This window comes from Oncorhynchus clarkii, unplaced genomic scaffold (assembly GCF_045791955.1).
Source record: "Oncorhynchus clarkii lewisi isolate Uvic-CL-2024 unplaced genomic scaffold, UVic_Ocla_1.0 unplaced_contig_214_pilon_pilon, whole genome shotgun sequence".
NCBI lineage: Eukaryota > Metazoa > Chordata > Actinopteri > Salmoniformes > Salmonidae > Oncorhynchus > Oncorhynchus clarkii.
In genome coordinates this window covers 5362-32325 of record NW_027257928.1, presented here as the reverse complement: position 1 = coordinate 32325, position 26964 = coordinate 5362, and the positions used below count along the sequence as shown (strand labels likewise).

The following is a 26964-nucleotide window of genomic DNA, read 5'->3' as shown; positions in this document are numbered from 1 at the left end:
ACGTGTGATGTACTGTCACTAACTGACTTAGTTAAATAAAGATTCCCTATCGACAGTCGTGGGTTATTCCACAATGACAGGGGAGGATTTTAGAGTTGGATTTTACCTATATGATTTACAAATATATTTGTAATTTTTAGATGAAATATGAATATATTTGGTATCTTTAGAGTTTGTCATTTTTGTTGCAATTACTAGTGTTTTTCTCTCCATTTCACGGAGTATTCGACAGGATCTTGTGTCTGTCAGGACAGTGAAAGGAAGAGGAAGGTTTATTGACTGGTTAATGACACAGGTATATTTCTCTGTGTGTGAATGATTAGGACGTATTACCTGACGAAAATCTTTTATGAGGGTAACATGGATCAATCGAAAAGAAGCAGTGAAGTCCAACTCCCACCGCCCTACTCTCAGGACGATGGTCAACAGAACACCTATGGCCAAGAGAACACCTATGGCCAAGAGAACACCTATGGCCAAGAGAACACCTATGGCCAACAGAACACCTATGGCCAAGAGAACACCTATGGCCAAGAGAACACCTATGGCCAAGAGAACACCTATGGCCAACAGAACACCTATGGCCAACAGAACTACAGTTCTCCCCACTACGGTCTGAACGTTGGCCCTGGCAACATAGCGGTGGTCTCACCAGCGGGTCAGTATAACGACATGGGTCAGGGTCATCCCGAGGACCAACAACAACAATGGGCGGCTCCACTACCACCGGACTATTCCACCGGGCTGGAGGACACCGGCTGCTTTGATGACAAAGCCATAAGAAGAGGTTAGTCAGTGCCTACGTCTGAAATGGTACCCTATTTTGCTATGTAGTCGCCTACTTTTGACCAGCGCCCATAGGGTTCTGTTGAAAAGTAGTGCACTACATAGGGAATAGGGGGCCATTTGAGACTCAGCACAGGTTTTTTTTTGTGGGGGGGGGGGGGGGGTGGTGTCCTTGTATCATGATGATCTGGAGCCCGCATCAATCCTCTTCTAGTAGGAGTGCTGATGTAGGATCAGTTTTCCCTTTAAGATCATAATTAATACCATTGTATGGACAGGGTAAACCTGATCCTAGATCAGCAACCGTCTTATTGGCCTGAAGTTAACCAGTAAACACCTGCTTAATGTATACCTGACTCAGTGGGCCCACTGTAAACACCTGCTTAATGTATACCTGACTCAGTGGGCCCACTGTAAACACCTGCTTAATGTATACCTGACTCAGTGGGCCCACTGTAAACACCTGGTTAAGGTATACCTGACTCAGTGGGACCACTGTAAACATCTGGTGACTGTTAAGTGATGTTTCCACAGGCTTTATAAAGAAGGTGTACCTGACTCAGTGGGACCACTGTAAACACCTGGTTAAGGTATACCTGACTCAGTGGGCCCACTGTAAACACCTGGTTAAGGTATACCTGACTCAGTGGGACCACAGTAAACATCTGGTGACTGTTAAGTGATGTTTCCACAGGCTTTATAAAGAAGGTGTACCTGACTCAGTGGGACCACTGTAAACACCTGGTTAAGGTATACCTGACTCAGTGGGCCCACTGTAAACACCTGGTTAAGGTATACCTGACTCAGTGGGACCACTGTAAACACCTGGTTAAGGTATACCTGACTCAGTGGGCCCACTGTAAACACCTGGTTAAGGTATACCTGACTCAGTGGGCCCACTGTAAACACCTGGTTGAGGTATACCTGACTCAGTGGTTCCACTGTAAACATCTGGTGACTGTTAAGTGATGTTTCCACAGGCTTTATAAAGAAGGTGTACCTGACTCTGATGATTCAGTCCTTGTATCATGATGATCTGGAGCCCGCATCAATCCTCTTCTAGTAGGAGTGCTGATGTAGGATCAGTTTTCCCTTTAAGATCATAATTAATACCATTGTATGGACAGGGTAAACCTGATCCTAGATCAGCAACCGTTTTATTGGCCTGAAGTTAACCAGTAAACACCTGCTTAATGTATACCTGACTCAGTGGGACCACTGTAAACATCTGGTGACTGTTAAGTGATGTTTCCACAGGCTTTATAAAGAAGGTGTACCTGACTCAGTGGGACCACTGTAAACACCTGGTTAAGGTATACCTGACTCAGTGGGCCCACTGTAAACACCTGGTTAAGGTATACCTGACTCAGTGGGCCCACTGTAAACACCTGGTTAAGGTATACCTGACTCAGTGGGCCCACAGTAAACACCTGGTTAAGGTATACCTGACTCAGTGGGCCCACTGTAAACACCTGGTTAAGGTATACCTGACTCAGTGGGACCACTGTAAACATCTGGTGACTGTTAAGTGATGTTTCCACAGGCTTTATAAAGAAGGTGCACCTGACTCAGTGGGACCACTGTAAACACCTGGTTAAGGTATACCTGACTCAGTGGGCCCACTGGAAACACCTGGTTAAGGTATACCTGACTCAGTGGGCCCACTGTAAACACCTGGTTAAGGTATACCTGACTCAGTGGGCCCACAGTAAACACCTGGTTAAGGTATACCTGACTCAGTGGGCCCACTGTAAACACCTGGTTAAGGTATACCTGACTCATTGGGCCCACAGTAAACACCTGGTTAAGGTATACCTGACTCAGTGGGCCCACTGTAAACACCTGGTTAAGGTATACCTGACTCAGTGGGACCACTGTAAACATCTGGTGACTGTTAAGTGATGTTTCCACAGGCTTTATAAAGAAGGTGCACCTGACTCAGTGGGACCACTGTAAACACCTGGTTAAGGTATACCTGACTCAGTGGGCCCACTGTAAACACCTGGTTAAGGTATACCTGACTCAGTGGGCCCACTGTAAACACCTGGTTAAGGTATACCTGACTCAGTGGGCCCACAGTAAACACCTGGTTAAGGTATACCTGACTCAGTGGGCCCACTGTAAACACCTGGTTAAGGTATACCTGACTCAGTGGGCCCACTGTAAACATCTGGTGACTGTTAAGTGATGTTTCCACAGGCTTTATAAAGAAGGTGCACCTGACTCAGTGGGACCACTGTAAACACCTGGTTAAGGTATACCTGACTCAGTGGGCCCACTGTAAACACCTGGTTAAGGTATACCTGACTCAGTGGGCCCACTGTAAACACCTGGTTAAGGTATACCTGACTCAGTGGGCCCACTGTAAGCATCTGGTGACTGTTAAGTGATGTTTCCACAGGCTTTATAAAGAAGGTGTACCTGACTCTGATGATTCAGCTTCTAGTCACCTTTGGGATCATCTGTGCCTTTCTGTATTGGTGAGGCACTTTTAAGTGTTACACAACTATAAAACTTCAACACTTTAAGACTTCAACACTTTAAGATTTTAACACTTTAAGACTTCAACACTTTAAGACTTCAACACTTTGAGTGTTACCCAACTATAAAACGTCAACACTTTTAAGACTTCAACACTTTACCCAACTTTAAAACTTCAACACTTTAAGACTTCAACACTTTAAGACTTCAACACTTTAAGACTTCAAGACTTTAACACTTCAACACTTTAAGACTTCAACACTTTAAAACTTCAACACTTTAAGACTTCAACACTTTAAGACTTCAACACTTTACCCAACTTTAAGACTTCAACACTTTAAAACTTCAACACTTTAAGACTTCAACACTTTAAGACTTCAACACTTTAAAACTTCAACACTTTAAGACTTCAACACTTTAAAACTTCAACACTTTAAGACTTCAACACTTTGGGTGTTACCCAACTTAAACACTTCAACACTGTGTGTTACTTAACATTAACATTTTAACACTTCAACACTTTTAAGTGTTACCCGACATTAAAACTTCAACACCTAAACACTTCAACACTTTAAGACTTCAACACTTGCAGTTGTCCCAACACGTTGAAGTGTTGAAAGCAGTTTCCCCCATTAGATTCCAATGTTATATTTTTTAACTGCACAATACCACAGTTTTATAATGTACCTACAAGAAGTGTATAAAACAAAGAGATGAGTTGTCTTCTGTAATCGTAGGGAGGCTCTGAGGCTCTGGTCTATGAAGACCTACTGGTTTTCTTCCTGCATGATGTAAGTAAATGTCACGACGGCCACTGAATCCTACAGAATCTCTCTGCTTTTACTCCTGGGCCAGTATTCAGAAACCTTCGCACAGCAGGAGTGCTGATCTAGGATCTGATTGGGTCTTTTAAATCATGTCGTGGAATATTCTAATCGAATGAGAGAACTTTGTCATTTCGATTAATTCAATATCGATTAATTATTGCAATAATGAGGCTGGTCGACCAAACACAATTGAGTGTTGAACCGAGTAACCTAACTTTTACACAAACGCAGAGTTCTTCATACGACTGACACTAAGAATGCTTAGTCATGGTTGGTTCAACCCCTCCCATGCAGACCAAGGAGCATCATAATCCACTCTGGGTTCATCCGGTCGTTATCTGCACAGGGTTGTTGTCTTAACCCCACCCTGGCTTAGTTTCCCAGATGGAAGGATGATTTTGAGACAGTGAGGGATTGTTCTGCTCCTAAGCTATCTCTAGTAAAACACATTCTTGTCTATGTAATGCAGGTTTTTAACTCATTTTGTCAGCTCAAGCCATCTCTAGTTACCATACGCCCAGATTAGCTGCAGGAAGCTAGAGTGGATACCATTAAAAACAGAGACACTAGCAGGACAGACATGTCTTACTATTAGTTAAATATTAATGGTTAACAATTAATATAAAATATATCAGGTAAATTGTCTCTCACAAATCATATTAAATGCCATGACATGGACATTGGACCTGATGCCAAATCAGCACTCCTACTCTGAGTCACTTTATGAACACAGGCCCTGACATCTAAACAATGGACAGATGAACCCCACACACGAAGACCTTTATATTGAGCGCTGTGATTGTACCATATTGTATTAATATATTGTACCGTTGTTTCCTGAACAGAGCAGTGGTGATTGTCATCATCATTTCCTTGTCCTGTTGTGCCAATATACGTCGGAAGGTCCCGCTCAATTTCCTGGCCTTGGGACTGTTTGTAAGTATCGATTCCAAGAAGGCATCAATAAACATTTCACACGTTGGGTGTATTGTCTGACCTTTGTGTTATTTTTCTGTGTAGACCACTGCAGAAGGTCTACTGCTGGGCTCTGTGACTGTGTGAGTACTGTATGCCTCTGGAGGGACCCTGATGTACTTGCTCTCTGATGGATAGACTAAATCCTTTACCATCCAGCATGTTAGTCATGCACACGGCGGGTTGGCAGTATGAGCTTATGTCTAAACCAATCCCCCATGGAGGTTGGCAGTATGAGCTTATGTCTAAACCAATCCTCCATGGAGGTTGGCAGTATGAGCTTATGTCTAAACCAATCCTCCATGGAGGTTGGCAGTATGAGCTTATATCTAAACCAATCCTCCATGGAGGTTGGCAGTATGAGCTTATGTCTAAACCAATCCTCCATGGAGGTTGGCAGTATGAGCTTATGTCTAAACCAATCCTCCATGGAGGTTGGCAGTATGAGCTTCTGTCTAAACCAATCCTCCATGGAGGTTGGCAGTATGAGCTTATGTCTAAACCAATCCTCCATGGAGGTTGGCAGTATGAGCTTATGTCTAAACCAATCCTCCATGGAGGTTGGCAGTGTGAGCTTATGTCTAAACCAATCCTCCATGGAGGTTGGCAGCATGAACTCATGTCTAAACCAATCCTCCATGGAGGTTGGCAGTATGAGCTTATGTCTAAACCAATCATCCATGGAGGTTGGCAGTATGAGCTTATGTCTAAACCAATCCTCCATGGAGGTTGGCAGTATGAGCTTATGTCTAAACCAATCCTCCATGGAGGTTGGCAGTATGAGCTTATGTCTAAACCAATCCTCCATGGAGGTTGGCAGTATGAGCTTATGTCTAAACCAATCCTCCATGGAGGTTGGCAGTATGAGCTTATGTCTAAACCAATCCTCCATGGAGGTTGGCAGTATGAGCTTATGTCTAAACCAATCCTCCATGGAGGTTGGCAGTATGAGCTTATGTCTAAACCAATCCTCCATGGAGGTTGGCAGTATGAGCTTATGTGTAAACCAATCCTCCATGGAGGTTGGCAGTATGAGCTTCTGTCTAAACCAATCCTCCATGGAGGTTGGCAGTATGAGCTTATGTCTAAACCAATCCTCCATGGAGGTTGGCAGTATGAGCTTATGTCTAAACCAATCCTCCATGGAGGTTGGCAGTGTGAGCTTATGTCTAAACCAATCCTCCATGGAGGTTGGCAGCATGAACTCATGTCTAAACCAATCCTCCATGGAGGTTGGCAGTATGAGCTTATGTCTAAACCAATCATCCATGGAGGTTGGCAGTATGAGCTTATGTCTAAACCAATCCTCCATGGAGGTTGGCAGTATGAGCTTATGTCTAAACCAATCCTCCTTGGAGGTTGGCAGTATGAGCTTATGTCTAAACCAATCCTCCATGGAGGTTGGCAGTATGAGCTTATGTCTAAACCAATCCTCCATGGAGGTTGGCAGTATGAGCTTATGTCTAAACCAATCCTCCATGGAGGTTGGCAGTATGAGCTTATGTCTAAACCAATCCTCCATGGAGGTTGGCAGTATGAGCTTATGTCTAAACCAATCCTCCATGGAGGTTGGCAGTATGAGCTTATGTCTAAACCAATCCTCCATGGAGGTTGGCAGTATGAGCTTATGTCTAAACCAATCCTCCATGGAGGTTGGCAGTATGAGCTTATGTCTAAACCAATCCTCCATGGAGGTTGGCAGTATGAGCTTATGTCTAAACCAATCCTCCATGGAGGTTTGTAGGGATACCTGACTAATAGATCTAGTAATATTTCAGTGTAGGGTTGAAAAACTCCGGTAACTTTCCTACAAAATGTTAAGTTTTCCAGAAATCATGGTTGGAGAATTCCTGCTTTCATTCTTATTCCCTCCCAATTCCGGGGGCATCGTCCAACCAGGACTTCTGGGAATTTGGTGGAAACGTTACAGAAACGTTGCAAGCCTTTTTCAGTGATAGACGAGAGTTTGGTTTGTGTTGCAGGTTCTATGAGGCGGAAGCTGTTATGTGGGCTGTGGGCGCCACAGCACTGGTCTCCCTGGCTCTGAGTGTCTTCGCCATGCAGTCCAGAGTACGTCCTCTCTCCATAGATGTAGAAAGACGGCACACCTGAAATCCTTGTAAATGACCGTGTTCTGTGAAAGCACGGGCAGCGCCCTTAGTGGCTGTCTTCCATTTTAAAGTAGTCCATTTCCTCTCCTTCAACTTGTGAGTGTACTGGTAATTTATGAAGGAACAATAACGCACTGCATACCACCATCTACTGTGCTGCAGTGTGTACAGGCTGAACAGGTAAAAGCCAGGTTGGTGATTTACTGCCACCTGCAGTTATGGAATGTTTGCTGGCGAGTTTAAATCATTGGCTGACCCTTCCTGATGACCTGCATGGAATTCAAAATTACTACTTCAAAATGGGGAGAATCTCAATAGCATTTCTTTGATTCGTCACATCTTCTCTACTCGCCTCCTTCTCAAAACCTATAAGATGACAAGGTCCTGAGGTTCCTTCTTCTCAAAACCTATTGGATGACAAGGTCCTGAGGTTCCTCCTTCTCAAAACCTATAGGATGACAAGGTCCTGAGGTTCCTCCTTCTCAAAACCCATTGGATGAAAAGGTCAGAAGGGAGGGAGCTCTGACCTTTTCATCCAATGGGTTTTGAGAAGGAGGCGAGGAGAGAGGACGCGAGGATTCAAGGAAATGCAATTGCAGGCTGAGTGTGATGTGGTATGGCACGTTAAAAAAAGTTTTGTGGTTAAGTTTCCATGTACCAGACAAAACGAACTAAGTTAAATGGTTTCCATGTACCAGACAAAACGATCTAAGTTAAATGGGTTTCCATGTACCAGACAAAACGATCTAAGTTAAATGGGTTTCCATGTACCAGACAAAACGATCGAAGTTAAATGGGTTTCCATGTACCAGACAAAACAATCTAAGTTAAATGGGTTTCCATGTACCAGACAAAACGATCTAAGTTAAATGGGTTTCCATGTACCAGACAAAACGATCTAAGTTAAATGGTTTCCTGCATTTTCAACTCTACCATGATTTTGTCACAAACTGTTGCAGTGATCCAGCAAACTATCCCAAGCTGGTTTTGAGCATGATTTCGACAGTTCATGATTTCGACAGTTCGTGATTTCGACAGTTCGTGATTTCGACAGTTCGTGATTTAGACAGTTCGTGATTTAGACAGTTTGTGATTTTGACAGTTTGTGATTTCGACAGTTTGTGATTTCGACAGTTTGTGATTTCGACAGTTTGTGATTTCGACAGTTCGTGATTTCGACAGTTTGTGATTTCGACAGTTTGTGATTTAGACAGTTCGTGATTTCGACAGTTTGCTGATGAAGTGGACAGAGTTATATGATGAGATTTGGATAAAAGACAGATTATTTTTAGTGTATCTTAGTTAAATGCACTGACTAAGTGGCTCTGATTAAGAGTGTCTGCTAAAAGTAGCTTACTAGCAGTGTACCATCTTTCCTCATTTCTGTTATAGTGGGACTTCACCTTAGCCAGTGGGGGCTTGTGGGTGTTCTGTTGGACACTCATATCCTTTGCATTGTTGTGTGGAATCATGCGATCCCAGGTAAGTCAACAGTCACTTCACAGGTATACCAGTATGTACAAAATATTTAAAAAGGGGCATTCTGCTATTTAAACAGTAACAATGTCTTCCACGCCACTATTTTGGTAAACAGCTGAAGAATGTGTCTGGACAAATGTAACCACGCTCAAATTCATAGGCTATGGATGCATTAACTGGCCCGAAAATGGATGTACCCATCGCAGATTGCCCCTTTTTAAAACAACAGTATTTTATCTTGTGTACTTGTAATGGAGATTAAAGAACATTAACCATGTTTCAGTTTTAGAAATACACTTGTTCAGGAACTAACTTAGTCTTGTGTTTTTAATCCATAGTATGTGTACATTGTGTACGCTTGCCTGGGAACCTTGCTATTTTCTTTGGTAAGTAACATTCTTCCTCTAGCTAGTCCTTTCATTGGCTAGGGTTGTTAAGAAAGCTAGTCCTTTCATTGGCTAGGGTTGTTAAGAAAGCTAGTCCTTTCATTGGCTAGGGTTGTTAAGAAAGCTAGTCCTTTCATTGGCTAGGGTTGTTAAGAAAGCTAGTCCTTTCATTGGCTAGGGTTGTTAAGAAAGCTAGTCCTTTCATTGGCTAGGGTTGTTAAGAAAGATAGTCCTTTCATTGGCTAGGGTTGTTAAGAAAGCTAGTCCTTTCATTGGCTAGGGTTGTTAAGAAAGCTAGTCCTTTCATTGGCTAGGGTTGTTAAGAAAGCTAGTCCTTTCATTGGCTAGGGTTGTTAAGAAAGCTAGTCCTTTCATTGGCTAGGGTTGTTAAGAAAGCTAGTCCTTTCATTGGCTAGGGTTGTTCAGAAAGCTAGTCCTTTCATTGGCTAGGGTTGTTAAGAAAGCTAGTCCTTTCAGGCACCTTCATACCACCAAGCAATACACGTTCACTGACATCTCAATAAAAATGTATGTAGTCCTTTATACACAATCTTTAAGAAGCTTAGGAATGGTCGCCCATGTGGGGGTTTTTAAAATGAAAAAAGGCTGTGTATGACTCATTCTGTAAGCAGTCAGAAACAACCTACACAGTAATATGTATTTTTTGGTCGTAATATAACAACTGATTCGTGTTTATGTGTGTATATATATAAATACATGTAAATAAATACTGTAATGGAGATTAAAGAACATTAACCATAGATAAATATATATACAGTGAGGGGAAAAGTATTTAGTCAGCCACCAATTGTGCAAGTTCTCCCACTTAAAAAGATGAGAGAGGCCTGTAATTTTTATCATATGTACACTAAAACTATGACAGACAAAATGAGAAGGAAAAAAATCCAGAAAATCACATTGTAGGATTTTTGATTTTTAATGAATTTATTTGCAAATTATGGTGTATATGTGTGTGTATATATATATCTCTCTCTCCAGTACCTGGTGATGGACACTCAGCTCATACTGGGCGGGAACCACAAATACAGCATTTCACCAGAGGAGTACATCTTTGCTGCTCTCAACCTGTACCTGGACATCATCTCTCTGTTCACCATGCTCCTGGCACTCATTGGACTCAGCCGTTAACTTAATACGCTGTTGTCACGCCAGATAGCGCAACAAGCCACCTGCCCTGATGTAGTTGAGGGACGAGCGTGGAGTAGGAATTAGGATAATGCCTTTTTAAAAATGAAATTAAATCAAATGTATTGGTCACATACACATATTTAGCAGATGTTATTGAGGGTTTAGCGAAATGCTTGTGTCCCTAGCCCCAACAGAAATGCTTGTGTTCCTAGCCCCAACAGAAATGCTTGTGTCCCTAGCCCCAACATAATTGTTTTTGTTCCTAGCCCCAACAGAAATGCTTGTGTTCCTAGCCCCAACAGAAATGCTTGTGTTCCTAGCCCCAATAGAAATGCTTGTGTTCCTAGCTCCAACAGAAATGCTTGTGTTCCTAGCCCCAACAGAAATGCTTGTGTTCCTAGCCCCAACAGAAATGCTTGTGTCCCTAGCCCCAACATAATGGTTTTTGTTCCTAGCCCCAACAGAAATGCTTGTGTTCCTAGCCCCAACAGAAATGCTTGTGTTCCTAGCCCCAATAGAAATGCTTGTGTTCCTAGCCCCAACAGAAATGCTTGTGTTCCTAGCCCCAACAGGAATGCTTGTGTTCCTAGCCCCAATAGAAATGCTTGTGTTCCTAGCTCCAACAGAAATGCTTGTGTTCCTAGCCCCAACAGAAATGCTTGTGTTCCTAGCCCCAACAGAAATGCTTGTGTTCCTAGCCCCAACAGAAATGCTTGTGTTCCTAGCCCCAACAGAAATGCTTGTGTTCCTAGCCCCAACAGAAATGCTTGTGTTCCTAGCCCCAACAGAAATGCTTGTGTTCCTAGCCCCAACAGAAATGCTTGTGTTCCTAGCCCCAACAGAAATGCTTGTGTTCCTAGCCCCAACAGAAATGCTTGTGTTCCTAGCCCCAACAGAAATGCTTGTGTTCCTAGCCCCAACAGAAATGCTTGTGTTCCTAGCCCCAACAGAAATGCTTGTGTTCCTAGCTCCAATATAAATGTTTGTGTTCCTAGCCCCAACAGAAATGCTTGTGTTCCTAGCCCCAACAGAAATGCTTGTGTTCCTAGCCCCAACAGAAATGCTTGTGTTCCTAGCCCCAACAGAAATGTTTGTGTTCCTAGCTCCAATATAAATGTTTGTGTTCCTAGCCCCAACAGAAATGCTTGTGTTCCTAGCTCCAATATAAATGCTTGTGTTCCTAGCCCCAACAGAAATGCTTGTGTTCCTAGCTCCAATATAAATGCTTGTGTTCCTAGCCCCAACAGAAATGCTTGTGTTCCGAGCCCCAACAGAAATGCTTGTGTTCCTAGCTCCAATATAAATGCTTGTGTTCCTAGCTCCAATATAAATGCTTGTGTTCCTAGCTCCAATAGAAATGCTTGTGTTCCTAGCCCCAATAGAAATGCTTGTGTTCCTAGCCCCAATAGAAATGCTTGTGTTCCTAGCCCCAATAGAAATGCTTGTGTTCCTAGCCCCAACAGTGGATCGGCATCAGAAAGCACTTCCATGTTTCGTATCCTTTGATGTATACATTTCCCCCATTGACATTCCATGTTATGCAACTTAATACCTTCAGAAAGTATTCACACCCTGTGACTTTTTCCACATTTTGTTGTGCTAGTCTGAATTTAAAATTGATCAATTGTCATTTAATGTCACTGGCCTACACACAATACCCAATAATGTCAAAGTGGAATTGTGTTTTTTTAGAAATATTTACTGATTAAATATAAAATGGAAAGGAACATTTAAAAAGGTATTGTCTGATATTATTCATCCTAATCAGACAGGGATTTTTACATGGACGATACATTGGAGATAATATAAGACAAGTACAGGAAACAATAAAACATTATGAAAAATCTGGGAAACCAGGCCTGGTATTCATAGCCGATTTTGAAAAGCCTTTTGATAAAGTACGACTGCAGTTTATATATAAATGCCTGGAATATTTCAATTTAGGAGAATCTCTTATACAATAGGTTAAAGTTATGTATAGACAGTCACCCCAGGTGTAAAATAGTCAATATTGGCTACTTCTCAGAAAGTATTCAACTGTCAAGATGAGAAAAACAAGGTTGTCCACTATCGGCATATATATTTATTATGGCCATCAAAATGTTAGCAATTAAAATCAGATCCAACAATAAGATCAAGGGGCTAGAAATCCAGGGCTTAGAAACAAAGGTGTCATTGAACGATTCATGTTTTCTTTTTAATCCACAATTTGGATCCCTCCAGAGCCTCATGAAGTTGGTTGTAATTTCAGTTTAACCCTCCAGAAAAGATAGAACAAATATTATGGTTAAATTCAAATATATACGAATTGACTAAAAAATATATATTTAAAATATATATATATAAAAACTATATATCTTTGGAAATACATTTGAAAAAAACAGTATAATCTTTGTAAATGATATCATTAATAAGAATGCTGGAGTTATGTCACACACGCATTGGAAATGTCTGCTCTACCCGAAATTACAACCAACTAATTGCAGCATTATTGCAAAAAAAAAAATGGAAGAGGCAAGTGGAAGGGGGAAAGGCAAGAAACTTGTCTGTCAGCCCTGCATTAAAGACCAACATTGGTTAAAGGAACTTGTCTGTCAGCCCTGCATTAAAGACCAACATTGGTTAAAGGAACTTGTGACGAATAAAAAAGATGATAGCAGTTTAATTTAAGGACCAAAACATTGACCACTGTGCCGTATACAGGGCATTCGGAAAGTACTCAGAGATTTTGACTTTCTCCACATTTTGTTACGTTACAGACTTATTCAAAAATGGATTCAATTGTTCGTTTTTTCATGAATATACACACACAATACCTCATAATGACAAAGCAAAAACAGCATTTTAGAAATTTTAGCAAGTTTATAAAAAAAACGGAATAATAACCATTTGCATAAGTATTCAGTCCCTTTAATTCATTATTTTGTTGAAGCACCTTGGACACGATTACAGCCTTGAGGCTTCTTCGGTACGACACTACAAGCTTGGCACGCATTCTTCTCTGCAGATCCTCTCAAGCTCTGTCAGGTTGGATGGGGAGCTTCGCTGTACAGCTATTTTCAGTTCTCTCCAGAGATGTTCGATCGGGTTCAAGTCCAGGCTCTGGCTGGGCCACTCAAGGACATTCAGAGACTTGTCCCGAAGCCACTCCTGCGTTGTCTTGGCTGTGTGCTTAGGGTCGTTGTCCTGATGGAAGGTGAACCTTCGCCCCAGTCTGAGGTCTGGTGCAGGTTTTTTATCAAGGATCTCAACCCCCTTGTTATGGCAAGCCTAAGTTCAGTAGTGAAAATATGCTTAACAAGTCACTTAAGTTGCATGGACTCTGTGTGCATTAATAGTGTGTAACAGGATTTTTGAATTACTACCTGTAACCCACACATACAATTATCTGTAAAGGTCCCTCAGTCAAGCAGTGAATTTTAAACACAGATTCAACCACAAAGACTAGGGAGGTTCTCCAAGGATCCAATGATCAGATATAGATTGTTATGTTTTTGTATTGAAAAAAAAAAAACATTCCACCCAGTAGTAAAATTCAATGTTTATTGGCCACACATCAAAACAGTATGTTTTTCATTTCAAGAGGGAATGTATAGGGTATAGACTATGAAAGTGCAAATAGTATTTCAAGGATTAGTTGCTTTATAATAAAAATTGAACGGCTTTCAACAAAATTTGCCTTTTTTAAAATTGTATATATTTTTTTTTAAAGTAAAATGCCAAGAAAATCCAAATGTAATTTTATGTTTTACTCATTTCATGCACAGCTGAAACAATTACATCAAGGACAAATCAATTTACATGACTGAAGTCCCACAAGTTCACCAGCTTCGTGTACGGCACTCACAGCTTGACGTTTGCAAGACACGTTTCAATGCAATAAGTTTCTTCAGCGGTTGTTTCAATAGTCACTGTACAATTACTTCAGATACAAATCACACTAGGTTTGGCTAAAGATCAATTACTTCAGATACAAATCACACTAGGTTTGGCTAAAGATCAATTACTTCAGATACAAATCACACTAGGTTTGGCTAAAGATCAATTACTTCAGATACAAATCACACTAGGTTTGGCTAAAGATCAATTACTTCAGATACAAATCACACTAGGTTTGGCTAAAGATCAATTACTTCAGATACAAATCACACTAGGTTTGGCTAAAGATCAATTCCAAAATGTGAAAAAATCTCAATATCATTTATAATTCATTAATACTTTATATAGGCAACAAATCAATACAACTTGTTTTTTTCTTTCAAAATTAGTTATTCAGTGTATCTCGATATCCATTTTCAAATCGTAATAAGAAACTTCCAATTTAAATAAAGACGTCAGTTTTTTTTCCCCACTGTCCTGCATTGTGTTTTCTGCTCCAGGATACATTTTATAAATACCTTTCACCCCAAAAGTCAAACACTCGTCATCAACTTGTAGATCAGTTATCGAACCCACAGATATGTCTGTCCATCCAAGAACAACCCACCAAAGCCCATCCGCAACGAAATAACTAACAAACCAGTAAAACAGTGTTTAATATCATCAGGTCAAAATCAGAGGTGTCATTTATAAAACATGATATAAATACAACACTCTGGGAAACAACTTGATACCACACTAAAGAGAGGCTACAATTATAAAAACGTCTTTTAAAAAAAGTATCAGGTTTGGACACGTGTTAGTGTTGTGAGTGGAATTTCTATAACGTGTGTTTGTAGTTTGTACATTACATGACCAAAAGTATGTGGACACCTGCACGTCCAACATCTCATTCCAAAAAACATGGGTATTAAATATGGAGTTGGTCCACCCCTTTGCTGCTATAACAGCCTCCTCTCTTCTGGGAAGGCTTTCCACTAGAGGTTGGAACATTACTGAGGGGACTTTCTTCCATTCAGTCACAAGAGTATTAGTGAGGTCGGCGCATTGATGTTGGGCGATTAGGCCTCCTGGCTCGCAGTCTGCGTTCCAATTCATCCCAAAGGTGTTCGATAGGGTTGAGGTCAGGGCTCTGTGCAGGCCAGTCAAGTTCTTCTACACTGATCTCGACAAACCATTTCCGTATGGACCTCGCTTTGTGAACGGGGGCATTGTCATGCTGAAATAGGAAAGGGCCTTCCCGAAACATTTGTCTCAAAGTTGGAAGCAGAGAATCATCTAGAATGTCATTGTATGCTGTAGCATTAAGATTTCCCTTCACTGAAACTAAGGGGCCTGAACCATGAAAAACAGCCCCAGACCATTATTCCTCATCCACCAAACTTTTACAGTTGGCACTATGCATTCAGGCAGGAAGCGTTCTCCTGGCATCCGCCAAACCGAGATTAGTCCGTTGGACTGCCAAATGGTGAAGCGTGATTCATCACCCCAGAGAACACGTTTCCACTGCTCCAGAATCCAATGGTGGTGAGCTTTACACCACTCCAGCCGACGCTTGGCATTGCGGATGGTGATCTTAGGCTTGTGTGCGGCTGCTAGGCCACGGAAACCCATTTCATGAAGCTCCCAACGAACAGTTCTTGTGCGGACGTTGCTTACCAGAGGCAGTTTGAAACTCGGTAGTGAGTGTTGCAACCGAGGTCAGACGATTGTTACGTGCCAAGCGCTTCAGCACTCGGGTGGTCCCGTTCTGTGAGCTTATGTGGCCTACCACTTAGCGGCTGAGCTGTTGTTGCTCCTAGACATTTTCACTTCACAATAACAGAACTTACAGTTGACCGGGGGGGGGGCAGCTCTAGCAGGGCAGAAATTTGACAAACTGACTTGTTGGAAAGGTGGCATCCTAGGACGGTGCCACGTTGAACGTCAACGAGCTCGTCGCTAAGGCGATTCTACTACCAGTGTTTTGTCTATGGAGATTGCATGGCGGCGTGCTCAATTTTATACACCTGTCGGCAACAGATGTGGCTGAAATAGCCGAATCCACTCATTTTGAAGGGAGTGTCCACATACTTTTGTATATATATAGTGTAGCTACACACGATCACTTACTGTAAGACCTCTGTAAAATGTGGCAATACATTTAAAAAGATTGACATAAAGGCACTGTAATGAATTGCGTAGAGAATTTTTTTTTACGACCCATTGCGACCCACAGAACATTTTTTTTACGACCCACTGAACCCCTCTACTGTAGTTGCCGAGTCCCAACAAGGCTTAAACACTTTCGTAACAGGTTTATTTATATATCTTTATAAAAACGGGCCGGTTTCCTCATTCGGCCTACACCTAGTTCTGGGCTAAGAGAGCAGTGGTTGAATGGACATTCTCCATTGAAAGTGATGTTCAGTCCAGGACCAAGGGGTCGTCTGAGAAAGCAGCCCTTATAATAGTTCAGAATGAACCAGTGACATCATTATTAGGTAAAAAAACATGAACAACGTATCTGATTACAATTCTCCTCTTAACTACTGTTGTTTTCCGATTGGAGTGAACAGCAGGAGATTGTTCCTCTCTATTGTCCCATCAGGGCTACTGGCCTCGTCCATCTTCACGAAGACAGTCTTCTAATGGGTTCTGGCCTCGTCCATCTTCACGAAGACAGTCTTCTAATGGGTTCTAGCCTCGTCCATCTTCATGAAGACTGTCTTATAATGGGTTCTGGCCTCGTCCATCTTCATGAATACAGTCTTCTAATGGGTTCTAGCCTCGTCCATTTTCATGAATACTTGACATACATCAGGCTGTCAGTCAGACTGTCTTCTAATGGGTTCTAGCCTCGTCCATCTTCACGAAGACAGTCTTCTAGCCTCATCCATCTTCATGAATACTTGACATACATCAGGCTGTCAGTCAGACAGTCTTCTAATGGGTTCAGTACAACAACATGGAATAGATCTAAGCAGGCACAATTTGTTTTTGGAGTCCACTTAGTGATTACAAACTGTGCTTTTGTTAGCCAGTGTTTGACACCTAACAATTTACAGAAACATTAGGCAGATCTGGACGAGACTGAGAGCTAGGTTTTTCTGCTGAGTCAGACTGTACACTGTTATATTGGGATAACAACACTACTAGAAGCAGGCAGCACAGCATTTGTTCTCCTGTACAGCTGATTACAGCCTCCCTCAGAACTCTCCTGTACAGCTGATTATAACCTCCCTCAGAACTCTCCTGTACAGCTGATTATAACCTCCCTCAGAACTCACCTGTACAGCTGATTACAGCCACCCTCAGAACTCTCCTGTACAGCTGATTACAGCCTCCCTCAGAACTCTCCTGTACAGCTGATTACAGCCTCCCCCAGAACTCTCCTGTACAGCTGATTACAGCCTCCCTCAGAACTCTCCTGTACAGCTGATTACAGCCTCCCTCAGAACTCTCCTGTACAGCCTACTACAGCCTCCCTCAGAACTCTCCTGTACAGCCTACTACAGCCTCCCTCAGAACTCTCCTGTACAGCCTACTACAGCCTCCCTCAGAACTCTCCTGTACAGCCTACTACAGCCTCCCTCAGAACTCTCCTGTACAGCCTACTACAGCCTCCCTCAGAACTCTCCTGTACAGCTGATTACAGCCTCCCCCAGAACTCTCCTGTACAGCTGATTACAGCCTCCCTCAGAACTCTCCTGTACAGCTGATTACAGCCTCCCCCAGAACTCTCCTGTACAGCTGATTACAGCCTCCCCCAGAACTCTCCTGTACAGCTGATTACAGCCTCCCTCAGAACTCTCCTGTACAGCTGATTACAGCCTCCCTCAGAACTCTTCTGTACAGCTGATTACAGCCTCCCTCAGAACTCTCCTGTACAGCTGATTACAGCCTCCCTCAGAACTCTCCTGTACAGCCTACTACAGCCTCCCTCAGAACTCTCCTGTACAGCTGATTACAGCCTCCCCCAGAACTCTCCTGTACAGCTGATTACAGCCTCCCTCAGAACTCTTCTGTACAGCTGATTACAGCCTCCCTCAGAACTCTCCTGTACAGCCTACTACAGCCTCCCTCAGAACTCTCCTGTACAGCCTACTACAGCCTCCCTCAGAACTCTCCTGTACAGCCTACTACAGCCTCCCTCAGAACTCTCCTGTACAGCTGATTACAGCCTCCCTCAGAACTCTCCTGTACAGCTGATTACAGCCTCCCTCAGAACTCTCCTGTACAGCTGATTACAGCCTCCCTCAGAACTCTCCTGTACAGCTGATTACAGCCTCCCTCAGAACTCTCCTGTACAGCCTACTACAGCCTCCCTCAGAACTCTCCTGTACAGCCTACTACAGCCTCCCTCAGAACTCTCCTGTACAGCCTACTAAAGCCTCCCTCAGAACCAAGTCCAAACACAATACAGTATATTTCAGCGGAAAACATTTAAGAATATGATCATCAATATCAACAAACAAAAAAATACTAGATCAAAAACTGTATTCACTATAATACTGCAGTATAATCACCTCACGTTGTAATCTAAAACAGATCATCTGAGAGAAGCAACTTGATCGTCATTATTTTTTTCAGCAAATATCCCATTGTGGGTAATATAATACCAACAACACCCAGTCAAACACCTTCCATCTCGCTTCTGAGGAGTCCATCCAGTCCTCCGTCCGTCATTCACCCGAGGGGGGGGGGGGGGGGCATCTCATGCCAGTATAGACCAGCTATCAAGTGTTTGATGTGTACTTGTAAACACTAGAAAGAGATCATAATATATCTCCTCCTAACACTACAATCAAGTCAGGATTAAATTCCCCCCCAACACCATCACTGGCTACTTGGTAATGTCCCCTCTCAGTCAGGATTGGTCCTCTCTCTCTCTCTCTGCATGTCAGTGGTTTGACCTCTCTGAAGGCTTCTGTCTTCTATCAGACCAGGAGACTTTGCTCCTCCCATCTCATATGTTTCCTCCAATCAGAGTCATAAACAGGTGGACTTGCTCCACCAACTCGGAATTTTCCTCCAATCATAAATCAGACCAGGTGTATCTCCTCCATCCCCACTTAATATTTTTTTTCCACCAATCAGACAAGGTGTATCTGCTCCTCCCATTCTGAAGAGCTGGTGCTAGGCAGAAGGTCAGAGGTCACAGAGTCACACATGGGCGTGTCAACGTGAACGACGTTACCCCCAGCGAGCCTCTCCCCGGCCCGGTCCCCTGTCCTGGTAGTCACCATGTAGGATGGGGCCATGACCTCTGACCCCACCGTCAAGTCTAGATGGGTGGGTCTCTCCCTCTCAGCCTCCTTCTCCTCCAGGCCCTGAGAAAGGAAGGGGAAACAGTCCACATCTTCCCCCAGCTCGCCCTCGCTTTTCTGGGGCTTGGCACGGGGCTGGTGGAGGTCAGCTTGGACCTCCTCCTCCTCCACCTCGGAGGCTGTGTTGGCCGTGGTCTGTGCTGCCGTGTTGAAGTCTAGGTCTGTGTCTGAGGAGGTGGTGGTGGTGGTGGAGGGGATGAGGGTGATGCTCTGAGGGTTCATGTCATGGAACCAGGCCATGATGTTACCCAGCAGGTTGGTGTTTGGGTGTGAGGGGTCCTGGAGCCCTGTTGATGCGGTGGTAGTGGAGTCCGCAGTACCATTGGAGGACGAGAACAGAGCCTGGCCTGAAGAAGGCTCCCTGAACGGGTTGAGATTGTGGTTGCTGTAGTGCTGCTGGGATGGGTGGTGGTGGTGTAATGCATAGACCCCTGAAACCCCTTCATAGAGGCGTTGGCTGCTGATGGCCCCCCGGGGCCCCACCTCCACCCTCTGGGACTCCGCGTCCAGTCTGGACGGGAGGGAGGTGCCGATGGCCCCTAGGGACGCCTCATTGGACAACAACTCTGGAGTGTCCCCGGCCGTCGCCAACCCAGACTCTTGGAGTGACAGCTGGATAGCCAATAGGATGTTGGGATCGTCCTCGTCCAATGAGCCCTGTTAACACATAAACAGAACGATGGGGGGAAGTAGGTCATGTGGAAAGGGACAAAGGCCTGGTAGAATACAACAGATTTAGTCTGTTTAAGACTATTGGTGATGTTTTTATGTCTAGTGAGGTGATGTTTTTATGTCTAATAAGGATGTTTTTATGTCTAAGTAAGGTGATGTTTTTATGTCTAATAAGGATGTTTTTATGTCTAGTAAGGTGGTGTTTTTATGTCTAGTAAGGTGATGTTTTTATGTCTAGTAAGGTGATGTTTTTATGTCTAATAAGGATGTTTTTATGTCTAGTGAGGTGATGTGTTTATATCTAGTAAGGTGGTGTTTTTATGTCTAATAAGGATGTTTTTATGTCTAGTGAGGTGATGTGTTTATATCTAGTAAGGTGGTGTTTTTATGTCTAGTAAGGTGATGTTTTTATGTCTAGTAAGGTGGTGTTTTTATATCTAGTAAGGTGATGTTTTTATGTCTAGTAAGGTGGTGTTTTTATATCTAGTAAGGTGATGTTTTTATGTCTAGTAAGGTGATGTTTTTATGTCTAGTGAGGTGATGTTTTTATGTCTAGTAAGGTGATGTTTTATGTCTAGTGAGGTGATGTTTTTATGTCTAGTAAGGTGATGTTTTTATGTCTAGTGAGGTGATGTTTTTATGTCTAGTAAGGTGATGTTTTATGTCTAGTGAGGTGATGTTTTTATGTCTAGTAAGGTGATGTTTTTATGTCTAGTGAGGTGATGTTTTTATGTCTAGTGAGGTGATGTTTTTATGTCTAGTGAGGTGATGTGTTTATATCTAGTAAGGTGGTGTTTTTATGTCTAGTAAGGTGATGTTTTTATGTCTAATAAGGATGTTTTTATGTCTAGTGAGGTGATGTGTTTATATCTAGTAAGGTGGTGTTTTTATGTCTAATAAGGATGTTTTTATGTCTAGTAAGGTGATGTTTTTATGTCTAGTGAGGTGATGTTTTTATGTCTAGTGAGGTGATGTGTTTATATCTAGTAAGGTGGTGTTTTTATGTCTAGTAAGGTGATGTTTTTATGTCTAATAAGGATGTTTTTATGTCTAGTGAGGTGATGTGTTTATATCTAGTAAGGTGGTGTTTTTATGTCTAATAAGGATGTTTTTATGTCTAGTAAGGTGATGTTTTTATGTCTAGTAAGGTGATGTTTTTATGTCTAGTAAGGTGATGTGTTTATGTCTAGTAAGGTGATGTTATGACGCAAGATACATTTCTGTGAAGACAGACGGTAAAGAAAAATGTTATCAAAAGTAAGAAATAAAACCCATTTTTATACCGGCAGGTTTAAACTTCACATCGGCACACAACATGTTATTTTTTTGTCTGTCGAATAAACTATCTGGCTTATATATAATAAGAGGTAAAGACGAATACACAGACGACATGAAAAACACACTGAACTCACCATGGGGGGACCAGGTCTTCGCCCACCGCCCATTTCCTGTGTGTCTGTTTTATGAATAAAAGAAGAAGAAGAAACCAGTCAGTCAGTCAGTCAGTCAGTCAGTCAGTCAGCCAGCCAGCCAGTCAGTCAGCCAGTCAGTCAGTCAGTCAGCCAGCCAGCCAGTCAGCCAGCCAGCCAGCCAGTCAGTCAGCCAGCCAGCCAGCCAGCCAGCCAGTCAGCCAGTCAGCCAGCCAGTCAGCCAGTCAGCCAGTCAGCCAGTCAGTCAGTCAGCCAGTCAGTCAGTCAGCCAGTCAGCCAGTCAGCCAGCCAGCTAGCCAGCCAGTCAACGTTACAGAACAATCACACTGACAAACTCACAGCTCAAACTATTCAAGGTCTTCCCAGCGAAAGGATAAGAGATTATTCCTTTTGGTACTTTTTTTCTCCAGGAAAGAAGTCATTCATGTAAGTGAAAACACTGACCCCATTAATGGAGAAACGCATCAGCCTTTTAGGAAACACTTTCAGTCATAGCTGGATATAGTAGTAATACCAGGTAGACAGATGCCTGGAAACACATTCAGTCATAGCTGGATATCCTATAGAAATACCAGGTAGACAGATACCTGGAAACACATTCAGTCATAGCTGGATATCCTACAGAAATACCAGGTAGACAGATACCTGGAAACACATTCAGTCATAGCTGGATATCCTATAGAAATACCAGGTAGACAGATACCTGGAAACACATTCAGTCATAGCTGGATATCCTATAGAAATACCAGGTAGACAGATACCTGGAAACACATTCAGTCATAGCTGGATATCCTATAGAAATACCAGGTAGACAGATACCTGGAAACACATTCAGTCATAGCTGGATATCCTATAGAAATACCAGGTAGACAGATACCTGGAAACACATTCAGTCATAGCTGGATATCCTATAGAAATACCAGGTAGACAGATACCTGGAAACACATTCAGTCATAGCTGGATATCCTACAGAAATACCAGGTAGACAGATACCTGGTAACACTTTCAGTCATAGCTGGATATCCTATAGAAATACCAGGTAGACAGATACCTGGAAACACATTCAGTCATAGCTGGATATCCTATAGAAATACCAGGTAGACAGATACCTGGAAACACATTCAGTCATAGCTGGATATCCTATAGAAATACCAGGTAGACAGATACCTGGAAACACATTCAGTCATAGCTGGATATCCTATAGAAATACCAGGTAGACAGATACCTGGAAACACATTCAGTCATAGCTGGATATCCTATAGAAATACCAGGTAGACAGATACCTGGAAACACATTCAGTCATAGCTGGATATCCTACAGAAATACCAGGTAGACAGATACCTGGAAACACATTCAGTCATAGCTGGATATCCTACAGAAATACCAGGTAGACAGATACCTGGAAACACTGCGACGGCTAGTCTAAAGCACTGAGACGGCGGCTAGCCTAAAACACTGCTATAGTATCTATCCATGTATCTTTTAGTTATTGATTCATTATTACCTAAAGTGCTGTCGCTATGCTCGTCAAGATGGGGAATGTCCCCTCTCTGTCTCCTCTGCTGACGATCCCTGTGTCTCCTCCGGTACTGAAACTCTGCATACTCCTGTAGGGTGAGACACCATGACGTCACAGGTCACAGGTCGTACGTCATACCGTACACACACACATTGAATAAACAGAAAACAATACCTTATAAAAAGCTGTGAATGTATAATTATTGTGCAATTTATAACTGTAGCAGCTCTATTAGCTTCCTAATAGTCACATGATTTAAAAATATAACAGTTAGCTAGATATTAGCTAGATATTCAGAACTACAACAGCTAGCTAGATATTCAGAACTACAACAGCTAGCTAGATATTCAGAACTACAACAGCTAGCTAGATTTTCAGAACTGCAACAGCTAGCTAGATATTCAGAACTACAACAGCTAGCTAGATATTCAGAACTGCAACAGCTAGCTAGATATTCAGAACTACAACAGTTAGCTAGCTTGATATTCAGAACTACAACAACAGTTAGCTAGATATTCAAAACTGCAACAGTTAGCTAGATATTTACTTACCTCAGGAGATGCAAAGCCCAAATACTCCCAGTCCCACGTGCCACCTCCAAAACTAGAAATACAAAAAGTGCAATGTAAATAGCAGATATTCTGTTAAGTTATTAAAACACTTCAATTAGTGGAGAGAGAGAGAGAACAGAACACAGCAACTGCACGAGAAAACATCCCGAGTGAAAACACAATGGGGGGTGACCTTCATCTGCAATTGATTTGATTTGGGGATTGAAAGGGTTTGTGTGAGGGGTCCCCCACCTGCGTCTAGGGGCCTCTGGGGAGTCGCTGGGGGCCACCCCCCGGGCGACGGAGGCCAGGAACTCCTGTCTCTTCTGCTGCACCAAACAGGCCGCTCGGATGATCTTGTGACGGGGAGTTCGGAGGTAAGGACGGTTGACTTTCTGAGCTAGGTCCTCTGTCACCATCTCCAAGTCAGTCTACACACAGACAGGAAGAGGCCAAACAAAAAGTATACAAACTGTAGAGGACAAGGTATCTCTTAGCTGTATAGTTTTAAACCATGAGGAAGCAGGGCCCTCTTCAATCTGCCTACACACAGACGGGAAGAGGCAAAACAAAAAGTCTATAAACTGTAGAGGACAAAAGTATCTCTGTATAGCTGTATAGTTTTAAACCATGAGGAAGCAGGGCCCTCTTCAATCTGCCTACACACAGACGGGAAGAGGCAAAACAAAAAGTCTATAAACTGTAGAGGACAAAAGTATCTCTGTATAGCTGTATAGTTTTAAACCATGAGGAAGCAGGGCCCTCTTCAACCTGCCGCCATAGGTGAACGCCTAACCGTGCCTAATGAACAGGCCAGCCGTGTGAGGAAGTCATTAACGAAGAGAGTAACTAATGAACAGGCCAGCCGTGTGAGGAAGTCATTAACGAAGAGAGTAACTAATGAACAGGCCAGCCGTGTGAGGAAGTCATTAACGAAGAGAGTAACTAATGAACAGGCCAGCCGTGTGAGGAAGTCATTAACGAAGAGAGTAACTAATGAACAGGCCAGCCGTGTGAGGAAGTCATTAACGAAGAGAGTAACTAATGAACAGGCCAGCCGTGTGAGGAAGTCATTAACGAAGAGAGTAACTAATGAACAGGCCAGCCGTGTGAGGAAGTCATTAACGAAGAGAGTAACTAATGAACAGGCCAGCCGTGTGAGGAAGTCATTAACGAAGAGAGTAACTAATGAACAGGCCAGCCGTGTGAGGAAGTCATTAACGAAGAGAGTAAAAAGGGTTCCTGGCAACAAGATCTGTTATTTTAAAACCTCAGTGTTTGAGAGGAAGTCGGTTTAAAACCTCAGTGTTTGAGAGGAAGTCGGTTTAAAACCTCAGTGTTTGAGAGGAAGTCGGTTTAAAACCTCAGTGTTTGAGAGGAAGTCGGTTTAAAACCTCAGTGTTTGAGAGGAAGTCGGTTTAAAACCTCAGTGTTTGAGAGGAAGTCTGTTTAAAACCTCAGTGTTTGAGAGGAAGTCGGGTTTAAAACCTCAGTGTTTGAGAGGAAGTCGGGTTTAAAACCTCAGTGTTTGAGAGGAAGTCGGTTTAAAACCTCAGTGTTTGAGAGGAAGTCGGTTTAAAACCTCAGTGTTTGAGAGGAAGTCGGGTTTAAAACCTCAGTGTTTGAGAGGAAGTCGGGTTTAAAACCTCAGTGTTTGAGAGGAAGTCGGTTTAAAACCTCAGTGTTTGAGAGGAAGTCGGTTTAAAACCTCAGTGTTTGAGAGGAAGTCGGTTTAAAACCTCAGTGTTTGAGAGGAAGTCGGGTTTAAAACCTCAGTGTTTGAGAGGAAGTCGGTTTAAAACCTCAGTGTTTGAGAGGAAGTCGGGTTTAAAACCACAGTGTTTGAGAGGAAGTCGGGTTTAAAACCTCAGTGTTTGAGAGGAAGTCGGGTTTAAAACCTCAGTGTTTGAGAGGAAGTCGGGTTTAAAACCTCAGTGTTTGAGAGGAAGTCGGTTTAAAACCTCAGTGTTTGAGAGGAAGTCGGGTTTAAAACCTCAGTGTTTGAGAGGAAGTCTGTTTAAAACCTCAGTGTTTGAGAGGAAGTCGGTTTAAAACCTCAGTGTTTGAGAGGAAGTCGGTTTAAAACCTCAGTGTTTAAGAGGAAGTAGGTTTTTTTGACAAGACATTTCAGATGTTTTATATAATCCTCTCTCTTAAGATCCGTCCGTACCTGCATAAGTTCAAAAATCTCTTTCTTGGTGGATTTGATCTCCAGGAAGAAGCCGTAGGGGTAAGAGCACTTGAGGATGCGACGCGTCTTCAGCAGCTCCAGTACAGCGTCTTCAATGAACGTAGTGTCAGGCGGGCCTCCGTCTCCTGAGAGAGAAGAAGAGATCACGGATCAGGATTACTCCCGCTCTCATACACACTGACTCCATCATATCACATTCAGAAGAGAAAAAGAAAAGTGATAGATTTGAAGTACTTTAAGAGAGTGTCTTTAATACATCTCCACTGATTTCAGTCTGTGTGTTGGTCTATTTATTTGACAATGGTTGTCTGTAAAAACTAAATGGAACAAAACGATGAAAACAAAACACATTGACATGACGCGAATATCCACATACGTCCACTCAAGGCTCTGCTCAGCTGTTCCATCTTGTCTTTGGCGGTCTTCAACAGGCGCTGCTCCAGCTAGATGGAAGGACAGACAAGGTAAGGTCCCACTACAGGACTTTCTAAAGCTACATGACATTTAAACAAACCCAGCTCTGCCCTACTTACCTGGACAGGGTTGTTAGGCTACACCAGGACTTACTAAAGCTATTTACCTGGTAGCTGTGTTCATGGTTCTGGAAGCGGGTCCAGTATTTACCTGGTAGCTGTGTTCATGGTTCTGGAAGCAGGTCCAGTATTTACCTGGTAGCTCTGCTCATGGTTCTGGAAGCAGGTCCAGTATTTACCTGGTAACTGTGTTCGTGATTCTGGAAGCAGGTCCAGTTCTTACCTGGTAACTGTGTTCGTGGTTCTGGAAGCAGGTCCAGTTCTTACCTGGTAACTGTGTTCGTGGTTCTGGAAGCAGGTCCAGTTCTTACCTGGTAACTGTGTTCATGGTTCTGGAAGCGTGTGTAGTAATGCATGAAGCGGTCCAGTTCCTGGAATCCCTTGTGCTTCTTCTCAGCCTGCAATGACAAGAAGACGAGAGAAAAAATATATATAAATATTTTTAAAAACACTATACATTTATATAGCTTATAATGGACCCATATATTTATATGAATTATAACAGACCTATATATTTATATGAATTATAACAGACCTCTATATTTATATAACAGACCTATATATTTATATGAATTATAACAGACCTATATATTTATATAACAGACCTACATATTTATATAACAGACCTATATATCTATATGAATTATAACAGACCTATATATTTATATGAATTATAACAGACCTAT

General features: G+C 42.6%; 2 protein-coding genes across 2 annotated transcripts; one reads left to right on the top strand and one right to left on the bottom strand.

The window, feature by feature from the left end:
- The first annotated feature begins 652 nt into the window (after nucleotides 1-652).
- LOC139393682 (protein lifeguard 1-like) lies at nucleotides 653-10512 on the top strand. Its single transcript, XM_071142026.1, has 9 exons — nucleotides 653-787; nucleotides 3188-3266; nucleotides 4005-4058; nucleotides 4940-5030; nucleotides 5115-5152; nucleotides 7052-7139; nucleotides 8573-8662; nucleotides 8998-9045; nucleotides 10045-10512. The coding sequence occupies exons 1-9, from the start codon at nucleotides 673-675 to the stop codon at nucleotides 10192-10194; spliced, it is 753 nt and encodes a 250-aa protein (XP_070998127.1). The 5' UTR covers nucleotides 653-672; the 3' UTR covers nucleotides 10195-10512.
- Nucleotides 10513-19148: 8636 nt separating this feature from the next.
- On the bottom strand, nucleotides 19149-26729 carry LOC139393680 (ankyrin repeat and IBR domain-containing protein 1-like; the record flags this gene model as incomplete). Its single annotated transcript, XM_071142024.1, has 8 exons — nucleotides 19149-20039; nucleotides 21467-21510; nucleotides 22989-23091; nucleotides 23555-23606; nucleotides 23807-23985; nucleotides 25725-25870; nucleotides 26122-26188; nucleotides 26590-26729. Coding segments are annotated over 8 exons (1622 nt in total), but the record flags the coding sequence as incomplete, so codon positions are not given.
- Nucleotides 26730-26964: the final 235 nt, after the last annotated feature.